Source organism: Capra hircus, chromosome 2, assembly GCF_001704415.2.
Source record: "Capra hircus breed San Clemente chromosome 2, ASM170441v1, whole genome shotgun sequence".
NCBI classification, from domain to species: domain Eukaryota; kingdom Metazoa; phylum Chordata; class Mammalia; order Artiodactyla; family Bovidae; genus Capra; species Capra hircus.
The window spans coordinates 49807468-49821084 of NC_030809.1; the positions used below are offsets into that span (position 1 = coordinate 49807468).

The following is a 13617-nucleotide window of genomic DNA, read 5'->3' on the forward strand; positions in this document are numbered from 1 at the left end:
ATGTTTGTAATAACAGAAATTCAGTAATAATGTCTATTTCTATCAATAGGAAAAAAGTAAACTTGAATGCTATGTAACAGTTAAACTAAATGAACAAGACCTACATGTATTAATTATACTTGTAAAGCATAATGTTGAACAAGAAAATTAATTTATAGATTGATACATACAACACACCATTTTTTTTTAAATTTTAATTGCAAAACCTCGTTTATCTGTATGCTGCTGCTAAGTCACTTCAGTCATGTCCAACTCTGTGCGACCCCATGGACTGCAGCCTACCAGGCTCTTCCATCCATGGGATTCTCCAGGCAAGAGTACTGGAGTGGAGTGCCATTGCCTTCTCCTTATGGGTATAGACATGTATTTTAAAGAACAGAAGTACTCTTAAGAGAATGATTAACACCAAATTCATTACAGTAGCTATTTCTGGAGAACAGGATTAGGAGAGATACATTGTGAGTCTTAACTACATACATCTCTCGTTTCCTTGAAAAAGCTCTGATGCAAACATGGCCCAAAGTTAACTTTTTATAAAACTTGCATGGTATATTATTATCTGTGCCCATGATCTTGAAATAGCTTGATTAATTAAATTTTTTAAAAAAACAATTTTAGCAATCCTTTCCCTTTTTTCTTCCTTCTAAACACCCATCCTCAGATAACAAGTTGTATACAGTCTTCAATGTTTTTGATGATGAATCAACCTGCTGGAACTATCAGGAAGGCATCCTGTCAATGAAAGTAACAAGAAAAGGCTCTGTCATTAGTACACTTGATGCTGATTGGCTGGAGTTAACTACATTTTACTATAAACAAGGCTTGTCTTTAATTGATTCTTTTGTATGCTGGGAAACATCGAAAGGTAAGTTTTATATTATAATATGTTGATACCTAAAAATTTAACCTGTGTCAGAGTTGGTGGCAATGTTTTTGCCTCTCAAGTTCAATGGCTAAAAGGACAGATATTATTACTAAGAAAAAAGATTATAATTATTGCACAATACAGTTCAGTTCAGTTGCCCAGTCGTGTTGGACTCTGCGACCCCATGAACTGCAGCACACCAGGCCTCCCTGTCCATCACCATCTCCCGGAGTTTACCCAACCTCATGTCCATTGAGTCAGTGATGCCATCCAACCATCTCATCCTCTGTCATCCCCTTCTCCTGCCATCAATCTTTCTCAGCATCAGGGTCTTTTCAAATGAGTCAGGTCTTCACATCGGGTGGCCAAAGTATTGGAGTTTCAGCTTCATTGTCCTTCCAATGAACAACCAGGACTGATCTCCTTTAGGATAGAATGGACTGGTTGGATCTCCTTGCAGTCCAAGGACTCCCAAGAGTCTTCTTCAACACCACACTTCAAAAGCATCAATTCTTCAGCGCTCAGCTTTCTTTATAGACCAACTATCAGATCCATACATGACCACTGGAAAAACCATAGCCTTGACTAGATGGACCTTTGTTGATAAAGTAATGTCTCTGCTTTTTAATATGCTGTCTAGATTGGTCATAACTTTCCTTCCAAGGAGTAAGTTCAGTTCAGTTCATTTCAGTTCAGTCGCTCAGTCGTGTCCGACTCTTTGTGACCCCATGAATTGCAGCACGCCAGGCCTCCCTGTTCATCACCAACTCCCAGAGTTCACTCAGACTCACATCCATCGAGTCCGTGATGCCATCCAGCCATCTCATCCTCTGTCGTCCCCTTCTCCTCCTGCCCCCAATCCCTCCCAGCATCAGAGTCTTTTCCATTGAGTCAACTCTTCGCATGAGGTGGCCAAAGTCCTGGAGCCTCAGCTTTAGCATTATTCCCTCCAAAGAAATCCCAGGGTTGATCTCCTTCAGAATGGACTGGTTGGGTCTCCTTGCAGTCCAGGGGACTCTCAAGAGTCTTCTCCAACACCACAGTTCAAACGCATCAATTCTTCGGTGCTCAGCCTTCTTCACAGTCCAACTCTCACATCCATACATGACCACAGGAAAAACCATAGCCTTGACTAGACGGACCTTAGTCGGCAAAGTAATGTCTCTGCTTTTGAATATGCTATCTAGGTTGGTCATAACTTTTCTTCCAAGGAGTAAGCATCTTTTAATTTCATGGCTGCAGTCACCATCTGCAGTGATTCTAGAGCCCCCCAAAATAAAGTCTGACACTGTTTCCACTGTTTCCCCATCTATTTCCCATGAAGTGATGGGACCGGATGCCATGATCTTCGTTTTCTGAATGTTGAGCTTTAGGCCAACTTTTTCGCTCTCCTCTTTCACTTTCATCAAGAGGCTTTCTAGTTCCTCTTCACTTTCTGCCATAAGGGTGGTGTCATCTACATATCTGAAGTTATCGATATTTCTCCTGGCAATCTTGATTCCAGCTTGTGCTTCCTCCAGCCCAGCGTTTCTTATGATGTACTCTGCATATAAGTTAAATAAGCAGGGTGACAGTACACAGCCTTGACATACTCCTTTTCCTATTTGGAACCAGTTCTAACTGTTGCTTCCTAACCTGCAAACAGGTTTCTCAAGAGGCAGGTCAGGTGGTCTGGTATTCCCATCTCTTTCAGACTTTTCCACAGTTTATTGTGATCCACACAATCAAAGGCTTTGGCATAGTCAATAAAGCAGAAATAGAACTCTGGAACTCTCTTGCTTTTTCCATGGTCCAGCAGATAGATGTTGGCAATTTGATCTCTGGTTCCTCTGCCTTTTCTAAAGCCAGCTTGAACATCTGGAAGTTCACAGTTCACGTATTGCTGAAGCCTGGCTTAGAGAATTTTGAGCATTACTTTACTAGCGTGTGAGATGAGTGCAATTGTGCGGTAGTTTGAGCATTCTTTGGCATTGCCTTTCTTTGGTATTAGAATGAAAACTGACCTTTTCCAGTCCTGTGGCCACTGCTGAGTTTTCCCAATTTGCTGGCATATTGAGTGCAGCACTTTCACAGCATCATCTTTCAGGATTTGAAATAGCTCAACTGGAATTCCATCGCCTCCACTAGCTTTGTTTGTAGTGATGCTTTCTAAGGCCCACTTGACTTCACATTCCAGGATGTGTGGCTCTAGGTGAGTAATCACACCATCGTGATTATCTGCATCGTGAAGATCTTTTTTGTATGGTTCTTCTGTGTATTCTTGCCACCTCTTCTTAAAACCTTCTGCTTCTGTTGGGTCCATATCATTTCTGTCCTTCATTGAGCCCATCTTTGCATGAAATTTTAACCTTGATATCTCTAGTTTTCTTGAAGTGATCTCTAGTCTTCTCTATTCTATTGTTTTCCTCTATTTCTTTGCACTGATCGCTGAAGAAGGCTTTCTTATCTCTTCTTGCTATTCTTTGGAACTCTACATTCAAATGGGTATATATCTTTCCTTTTCTCCTTTGCTTTTTGCTTCTCTTCTTTTCACAGCTATTTGTAAGGCCTCTCCAAACAGCCATTTTGCTTTTTTGCATTTCTTTTCCATGGGGATGGTCTTGATCCCTGTCTCCTGTACAATGTCATGAACCTCCATCCATAGTTCAACAGACACTCTGTCTATCAGATCTAGTCCCTTAAATCTATTTCTCACTTCTACTGTATAATCATAAGGGATTTGATTTAGGTCATACCTGAATGAGCTAGTGGTTTTCCCCACTTTCTTCAATTTAAGTCTGAATTTGGCAGTTGCACTGCTGCTGCTGCTGCTGCTAAGTCACTTAATTCGTGTCCGACTCTGTGCGACCCCATAGATGGCAGCCCACCAGGCTCCCCTGTCCCTGGGATTCTCCAGGCAAGAACACTGGAGTGGGTTGCCATTTCCTTCTCCAATGCATGAAAGTGAAAAGTGAAAGTGAAGTCCCTCAGTTGTGTCTGACTCTTAGCGACCCCATGGACTGCAGCCTACCAGGCTCCTCTGTCCATGGGATTTTCCAGGCAAGAGTACTGGAGTGGGGTGCCATTGCCTTCTCTGAGTATGCATCTGACTAGCATCTACCTCACCATCCAAGATGGATCTCATCTCGTCCTCATCATCCCTCCATCAAGAAAGGTAGGACACACCTGGGAACTTTCTTCACATCTTTTGGAAAATAAGAACCATATCTTCACTTTTTCCAGACTCCTGAGTTTCACATGCAACTTTAATGTAAAATCTTAACAACCCTGTGTGGTACTATTGTAATGGTTGCCTTTAGGTTGTAACTATCAGAAATAGACAAACCTCGGTGTGATCAACTAATAGAATTTTCCAAGTAAAATGTACTACAGCAGCCCAATCAGGAAGCATATGATGGCATTTAACAATTACTATCCAAATTTATTACACTAACCCAGTTTTGGATCAGAGAAGCCAATGGCAACCCACTCCATTACTCTTACCTGGAAAATCCCATGGACGGAGGAGCCTGGTAGGCTGCAGTCCATGGGGTCGCTAAGAGTCAGACACGACTGAGCGTCTTCACTTTTACTTTTCACTTTCATGCATTGGAGAAGGAAATGGCAACCCACACCAGTGTTCTTGCCTGGAGAATCCCAGGGCCGGGGGAGCCTGGTGAGCTGCCATCTGTGGGGTCACACAGAGTCAGACACGACTGACACACAGCAGCAGCAGCCCAGTTTTGAATACTACCTACCATGTCCTCCTCTCTAAACCCGACTCCTCCTAAAATTTGTATAGAAAAATAAACGTTGGTTCAGGAAATGATTTATATTTATTTATGCCATTCCCTTATCTTTTGTCTCTATCTAATCTTCTTTTAGTTACAATGAATATTTAATCATCTGTCAATCACAAAAACAAGCAAAACTTTCCAAAAATTATTTCTAAAAAAAGTGTTTTTTGTTTTTTTTTTAAAAGAGATTAGTGCCAAAAGAAAAGAAAAAAAGATAGGAGACTGGAAAAATGCCTTAAGAAGGATGAAGTTTATGCAGATCAGGATAGTTAGGGACCATGTTTCACTGAGGTTAGAGAGAGGAATGAAAAAGCAAACCAGATGAGATCTCAATAAACCTCATTATTATTAGATCAGCCTAGTGATGCCTTAACTAATAGAACTGAAGATTTTGGCTATTTAAAATTGTCAAGTCATGTTCCAATAGGTCCCTTTAACTAGCAACCAAGAGTAAGGATCTAGCTTATTGGAGCACCCCAAAATACAGCCCTTTGCATAGGGTTTGGCACTTAGCAAGTACTCAATAAATATTTAATAGTATTTTTGGTTATTGGAAACTTCTTCCAAGTTGATCTTTTATGGAAACAGCTAGATCTGATATAAAGTCTGTGGACTTTAGGATTTAAACAGTTTAAATTCTGTGTCTTCTACTTAGAGCTGTGTGACCTGGGGAAGTTAGTTGAGCTCACTGAGCCTCAGTTTCCTAAAAGGGGTGTAAAAACATTTCTACTAACTGTTGTGAGAATGTGGTACACTTTGTACAAAGTGACTCCCACAGTGCCTCACCCACTGTCAGAGTTCATTTTCTGGGATTGGTTTTCTCTCCTGACACTTACAAGATGTTCTTACAATACTTTTAGTATGAATCAGCTATTTGGAGGTCAGTTTATGCTTCACATATTTCTCTCTCTGTGTCTATGTCTTGCTCTTCCCTCCAAAGAGTCTAAGTTAGAGCCATTCAAAAAAGGCACTGGGGTGTGTGGAATTCCCTGGCAGTCCAGTGGTTAAGACTCCACGCTTTCATTATCAAGGCCTGGGTTCCATTCCTGGTCAGGGAACTAGGATATCCTGCAAGCTGCGTGATGTGGCCAAAAACAACATTAAAGAGCCATTCCAAATTTTGGATTATGACTAATTGCTGAAGGAAAGACAAAGAAATCCTCCTTTCACAATGTCTTTCAGGCATCCCTGCCTTGAGCCTTGCCTGGTGGAAATAAAATTAGCCACAGCAGTTGCCAAGCAGAGGCTCTGTAAGGCTTTTGTTCTTAAAGCCTCAGAAGCTATTTAGAGAGCCCCAGGGAGAGTCTCTCCCTGTCAGCAGCTCCGGAATGTCTCATTAGGCGTGTTGCATTGCAGGCCATGCCAAGCCCTAATGAGCCATGGTCTGTAAGGTCTGGTGACTGGGTGTGTCACTCAGGACTTTCCTGGGAGTACACAGGGAAGCTGTGGAGGGGAAATTGTGACCTGTGCTGTGTCACCGTAAGAAGCAAGTCAGAGGAAGCAGGGCTGAATGGGCCACTTTGTCCTAGAACATCTGATGCCTGACATCCAAAGCACGTAGGGGACAATGCATATTTTGTTTTGCCTTGCTTCCATCCTCTTCCAAAATACTGTCAGAAGCCAGCCCACACATGAGGAGAAGTACAAAACCAGATATTGCTCAGAAATTTAAATATATTACTCCACAAATCTCATTCTATAAAATTCTCCAGAAACAGAGAGAAGTAGGAAAAAAAAAAAATTTAAGTCAGGAAAGTCATGGTGGAAATATTGTAAGGTCTGTGAAATTCCTCATCAGTGCCCTTTCCCACTCACTTTCGAAGCTTTTTCTGTTTTGAAAAGTCCCACACACAGGGGTACCCAGCAACTCTCCTGCTGTTCTTGTGGCCCGAGGGTCTCACTGCATGACCTTCTCCGGTTCCTGGCCTTCTCCAGCATCTGGCCTTCTCCAAACTGGCCTGCAGCTGGGTTCTCTACACACTTACAACTCCCAAATGAATCCAGAGGAGCCTACAAGAGGCTTATCCAATTATGCCAACAGAGGCAAAGCACTTTACTCTACCAGAACATGTAGAGATCCAGCAGGCAGCTGACATGGATGAGATGGCTAACTCTGCCAACTGGTACAGAACACACACACACACACACACACACACACAAACACAACCCTTGAGGTTCACTAGTCTACCAATGCCCACCACCCTCAGAGCATAGCCTCTTCCTACCCATGGTATACACACATCTGAAGGCTATACTTTCATTTTTGTGGATTCTTTTCAGACTGCACTTGATAGTCATTTCAGTCTCTTCACTCCTATAAAAATGCTTGTGTGGAGTTGGAGGTGTATCAGAATGAGGAGTAGGGTAGAGTAATGACACTGAAACATGTATGTATTCATTTCATATATACATATATGTATGTATGTGCTACTGTGCATAGTTGCTCAATCCTGTCCTACTCTTTGCAATCCCATGTACTGTAGCTCACCAGGCTCCTCTCTCCATGGGGATTCTCCAGGCAAGAATACTGGAGTGGATTGCCATGCTCTCTTCCAAGGGATCTTTCTGACCCAGGGATTGAACCCAAGTCTCCTTCATTTCAGGCAGACTCTTTACTGCTAAGCCACCAGGGAAATCCCATATGTATATGTATACATACCAGGCCCTAGACCTGGCACATGGGGTTTATACTGATGAGCAAAATGGACATCTTCCCTATTCTTAAAAGCTAACCACAGAACTTCCTTGGCAGTCCAGTGGTTAAGACTTGTGTTTCCACTGAGAGGGCACAGGTTCTGTCCCAGGTCAGGAAAAACTAAGATCTCACATATTACTCACAGCAAGGCCAGAAAAAAAATTGAGAAGCAGTGGATCAGGTCAACTCTTTGTAACTTTTTAATACTATGCACACATGCACGCTCAATCACTTTAGTCGTGTCCAACTCTTTGTGATGCTATGGACTGTAGCCTGCCAGGTTCCTCTGTCCATGGGATTCTCCAGGCAAAAATACTAGAGTGGGTTGCCATTCCCTCCTCCAGGGGGTCTTCCCAACCCAGAGACTAAACCTGTGTCTCCTGCACTGTGGGCAGATTCTTTGCCCACTGAGCCACCTGAGAAGCCCTCTGCACACATAGAAAATGATAATATTGTACATCATGCAAAATGCCAGGCTGGATGAAGCACAAGCTGGAATCAAGATTGCTGGGAGAAATATCAATAACCTCAGATATGCAGATGAAACCACCCTTATGGCAGAAAGCCAGGAGGAACGAAAAAGCCTCTTGATGAAGGTAAGAGAGGAGAATGAAAAAGTTGGCTTAAAACTCAACATTCAAAAAACTAAGATCCTGACATCCAGTCCCATCACTTCATGGCAAATAGATGGGGAAACAGTAGAAACACTGAGAGACTTTATTTCCTTGGGCTCCAAAATCACTGTAGATGGTGACTGCAGCCATGAAATTTAAAGACCCTTGCTCCTTGGAAGAAAATCTATGGCAAACCTAAACAGTGTATTACAAAGCAGAGACTTTACTTTGCCAACAAAGGTCCGTATAGTCAAAGTTATGATTTTTCCAGTAGTCATGTATGGATGTGAGAGTTGGACCATAAAGAAGGTTGAGTGCCAAAGAATTGATGCTTTTGAAATGTGGTGTTGGAGAAGACCCTTGAGAGTTCCATGGACTGAAAGGAAATCAAACCAGTCAATTCTAAAGGAATTCAATCCTGAATATTCATTGGAAGGACTGATTCTGAAGCTGAAGCTCCAATACTTGGGCCACCTGATACCAAGAACCAACTCGTTAGAAAAGATCCTGATACTGGGAAAGGTTGAAGGCAGGAGGAGAAGGGGATGACAGAGGATGAGATGGTTGAATGGCAGCACCGACTCAATGACCATGAGTTTGAGCTCCAGGAGATGGTGAAGGACAGGGAAGCCTGGCATGCTGCAGTCCATGGGGTCACAAAGAGTCAGACACGATTGAGTGACTGAACAACAATATTATAGGACACGTGGATATAAGAAGAAAAGCTGCTCTGGGCAGGAGGGGGAGCCCTGTACCTTAGCTCATTTGAACCCCATTCTAAGCACACCAGTGGGCCAAGGCACACAAGGTGGGAAGGTCTGAGATACGTGCTGTTAAGATGAGTCAGTTCAGGACAGTTGTTAAGTAATTGTTTAGAATTGTCACCTTACCCCAATACCTGGAATATAACACACCAAGCACCCCAATGGTCACTCCTCATGAAGTCTTCCCTGCCACCCTCCCCAGCTGCCGGTTCTGTCAGGGAGAGTTTCTTAAGAGATAGAAATAGTCCCTCCTGGGAAGTATCATTCTTCTGTGGCTCTGAGGACCAGCATGGTCCCTAAGAAAGCTTAGCCAGGGGACTTGGGGAGCTCTAAAGTGAGAAGGAATGTCTTTTGTTTTTAACTGAAGTTATAAGATACAAGGAGATCCAACCAGTCCATCCTAAAGGAGAGCAGTCCTGGGTGTTCATTGGAAGGAGTGATGTTGAAGCTGAAACTCCAATACTTTGGCTACCTGATGTGAAGAGCCAACTCATTTGAAAATACCCTGATGCTGGGAAAAATTGAGGGCAGGAGGAGAAGGGAATGACAGAGAATGAGATGGCTGGATGGCATCACGGACTCGATGGACATGGGTTTGGGTGAACTCCGGGAGTTGGTGATGGACAGGGAGGCCTGGCGTGATGCGGTTCATGGGGTCACAAAGAGTCGGACACGATTGAGCGACTGGACTGAACTGAACTGAACTGAATAAGATACATAGAACAAGAGGCATTTATCTTATGCGTACAACTGAATAGAACACAAATGTTCAAGATACAGAACATTTTCTTATATGTCAACTATATCTCAATATTGAGAGGTAAAAGGCAAAAAAAAAAAAAAAAAAAGGATACAGAACATTTCTGAAATCCCAGAAGGCTTCCTCATGGCCCTTTCCCATTAATACCCTCCCATGCAGAGAGAAGCATTGTTCTGACTTCTAGCACCATAGATTAATTTTGCTTAGTTTTGAACTTCATACAGATTGAACTAAACAGTATGTTTTCTTTGTCTCCTCATTTCTTTTCTTCAACATAGTATCTCTGACAGTTATCAATGTTGTTGTATTCCAGTGAGTCTTTCTTTTTTATTCTTGGCGGTATTGCAGCGTGTGAGTCTACCACATTTTCATCCTTTTAGCAAAGAGAAGTTTAGAAGTACTAAGGAATCTCAATACTGAGAACAAGAAAATGGATACCACAAAACCCATAGTTCTCCAACTATATAATCCTAAAGTAAATAAGAAGAGATTACAATTAACTACATAATTATCACAGTATATAATTATTCTTAAAGTTCATGTTAACTGCTACTGCTAAGTCATGTCAGTCGTGTCCGACTCCTTGCGACCCCATAGACAGCAATCCACTTGGCATCTCCGTCCCTGGGATTCTCCAGGCAAGAACACTGGTGTGGGTTGCCATTTCCTTCTCCAATGCGTGAAAGTGGAAAGTGAAAGGGAAATCTCTCAGTCATGTTCGACTCCTAGTGACCCCAAGGACTGCAGCCTACCAGGCTCCTCCGTCCATGGGATTTTCCAGGCAAGAGTACTGGAGTGGGGTGCCATTGCCTTCTCCACTTAAAGTTCATACCCCCACTCTAAAAAAGGATTTGAAGCAAATATACAGTTTTAAAGATGATCTTGTGATGCTCTAAACTGACAATCAAAAACAGATTTAATTCTGTGGGTCACTTTGATATGACAGTAGACAAGTACATTTAAAGGAAGTGGAACATATATTGTAGTTAGAATAGCAATTTCAACAAGTAAATTAAACTTTACTGGATTTTGGGAACCATGCCAAACAAAGTAAATTCTCCATGTTATTCTGCCCAAACTGTAACTGATATAAAAATAGTAATAGTGATTTTCTCTTAAAGTTTTATAGCTCATTAATAAAAATAAAAACTGAAAATTACACTTGAATTACTTTGGTGTTTGTTTGTTTGTTGGCCTTTAAGCTTAATAGATGTTTTGAAAATTTTGTAGGTTATTATTTGGATAATCATCCATCAGGGAAACTTTGATGTGACATTGTGCTGTATAAAAACAAAATGTTTAACCAGCACATGATCATGGGAAAATTGTCTCCTACTGCAAAGTAGGAGACAAAAGAATTTCCATAAAATCAGTTTAGTTTTGGCCAGCTGGTTATTGTCAACTGTTCAAAAAAATGTCAGAGAGGCCCTCCCTCAAAACTTCCTTCCCAGCAGGAATTCTTTTGACAATGACTTCTGTTTAGGATCTTCCTGTTACCATTCTTTTTTTTTTTTTAAGCATCATTGAAGCAAAGAATTGTTCTGTATTTATATTTTTTTAAATAATCTTACCTCACCTTGGTTTTGATCTCACACTTGTCATTTCAAGGATTAATATTTTTGATGTTGTTTTTCTTAGTGGTATGATTGGCATGCATACAATATGTAGAACAGAAACCAACATTTGATTTCCAGGGGAAGGTGATTTCCAGATGTTTTTAGGCTTAGGAAATCCATTTGCTTCTCACTGTATGATATTATTTTATCTTGTGTTTGTTATTGTAGTCTTCGTGTTTACAATTTGATTTTAATTCAGTTAGGTATAAAACTGTCTTAACTTTTGCAAAAAAAAAGAAAGAAATTACCTCAAAGAGAAAGGAAATGTCATAGATTCACCTAAAACAAGTATTTATTAATTGATATTTTTTTCTTTCAGCTTCCTGTAAGGGTTGTTTATTAACATTTTAGATGCCCTGAAAAGACACTGAATATGTGCAACTCTCCTTAATTGTATCTTTTTCCTCATAGGGGATCACTTGTCGAAATCTTTGGAAGGATTCTTCATCTATGAAGAAGAAGGCTCTGGAGTACCAGGATTCAGCAGGAAGGGAAATGATGCCATCGTAGTAGAACAATGGACAGTTATTGAGGTAAACTGCATTTTTTATATAATTTAGCTTTACTTTTATATTGAGTTTTACATTTAGATCTTCATTGCCTAACACAGACAATATTCTTCAAACACATGTTTATTCCGTGTTCAGAATTTCATCACAGATACTTGAACAAACTTCTTGCAAATTTGGGAAAAGGTGATTTGTTTTACCCAATGTTCAGATTTGTTTAAAGATAGCAAAATAATTATACATAAATAGCAGTAGATTCCCAAATGTTCGACATTCTTATTCTAAACAACATCCCCCACACTGAAATTCTCTGTACACAATGCCAAGACAACTAGATGAAAGTGAAGAGAAATTCAGTCAGTTTTGTCTTTGAGCAACCAATGTGACTGACTTTTTCACCTTTTGAATTGACTTTCAAAGGCAAAAATATCCAAAGGTATTCTCTCTCTCACCAGAACAAATGTATACACACAGCATTGTGCTTCCTAATAAGAGGTGACTTTGCTGTAAGCATTGTGCGCTCTGAATTCAGGTATCACCAAATGGACTGCCGTTGAGGTGTACAGATTGAATTCAGGTATATTTGCTGGTGTGTGAGGCCCTCACTGACAGCCTCTCTCAAGGACACTTTCACCTTTCTGGCCTTGCCGAGCTTAGAGAGACATAGACCATTTTCAAGGAAACTGGAAACCCTATTGAGGGGGGCACAAGGATGTGGGATAAGAAGAAAAACTCCAAGTAAGAATCAATTCCAAGTGAGTGAAAAGCAGTGAACATTCTTTGCTCACTCTCTGCTCCAGTCCTCACTTCCCAGGCCCTAGACCAGTGTTTCTGAAAGTGTGGGCTCGACTTGGATCCAAATCACCCAGGGAGCTTTTTAAAATGCAAATTCCTAGCCCCCACCCTATACATTAAAGTATGATGCCCAAACAAGACCTAGGGAAGGAAGGCACAAACCTTAGAGAACCTCACTCCACTCAGATTCCCAGGGTTTCTAGCTCGGTTGAATGGTTGGGAAGCAGCAGGAAGCAGAAAAGAAGACTGGAGCCGGTGAAACTGCACTTAATGGAGCATGAATGCCCCTTATCCCAACACTCCTCACCCTTATCCATCACTTGTGTAGCTGGTTGTCTTTGTCATTAGACTATGAGCTCTGTGCTTATTCACGCAGGGCTGTGAAATCAAGACAGATTATGGTCCTCTGCTGCACACTCTGGCTGAGTTTGGATGGCTCCTGACAAGTGTGTTGCCGACTCCTATACTGAGACATGACAGGTAACGCTGAAGTACCTGACACACCCTTATTTCATGCTAAAACAGAGCTCATCTGTAAGATAATGCAACCTAACAGTGCTTATTTAAGGCCTACGAAAAGCATTTCACTGAACTTCTAATCTGATTTCATGGGCCTTGGAGATCAGCAAATCTAACCCTCTCTTGTTGTATATATCCCTCAGTATCCATGAGGGATTTGTTCAGGACCCCCACAGATACGAAAATCTGGGATGCTCAAGTCCCTTGTATAAAGTGGCATGAAGTGTTAGTCACTTATTTGTGTCCAGCTCCACAAACTGTAGCCCACCAGACTCCTCTGTCCATGGATTCTCCAGGCAAGAATACAGGAGTGGATTGCCATTCCATCCTCCAGGAGATCTTCCTGACCCAGGGATCAAACCTGGGTCTCCTGCATTGCAGGCATATTCTTTACCATCTGAGCCACCAGGGAGTTTTCAAATGTGGGCAGGGAATGGGGCAGGCAAAGAGAGGATGATGGCATGTCCTGGTGTTTTCCAATGGACTGTCTATTCCAGGGCCCAAAACTATTTGCTTGGTTTTTTGTAACCCTTTCCTGACCAAAGATAAGTATGTTAGCCACAGTTTATTGTGATCTACACAGTCAAAGGCTTTGGCATGGTCAATAAAGCAGAAATAGATGTTTTTCTGGAACTCTCTTGCTTTTTCCATGATCCAGTGGATGTTGGCAATTTGATCTCTGGTTCTTCTGCCTTTTCTAAAAC

The 13617-nt window shown here is 41.6% G+C and overlaps 1 protein-coding gene across 2 annotated transcripts in view; it reads left to right on the top strand.

The window, feature by feature from the left end:
- RFTN2 (raftlin family member 2) overlaps positions 1 to 13617 on the top strand; it is an 82765-nt gene that overhangs the window by 28773 nt on the left and 40375 nt on the right. For both annotated transcript variants that reach the window (XM_005676308.3, XM_005676309.3), the window contains exons 6-8: positions 662 to 865; positions 11502 to 11623; positions 12771 to 12874. In XM_005676308.3, coding sequence (XP_005676365.1) covers positions 662 to 865; positions 11502 to 11623; positions 12771 to 12874 — 430 coding nt within the window. The remainder of the gene's footprint in view (positions 1 to 661; positions 866 to 11501; positions 11624 to 12770; positions 12875 to 13617) is intronic.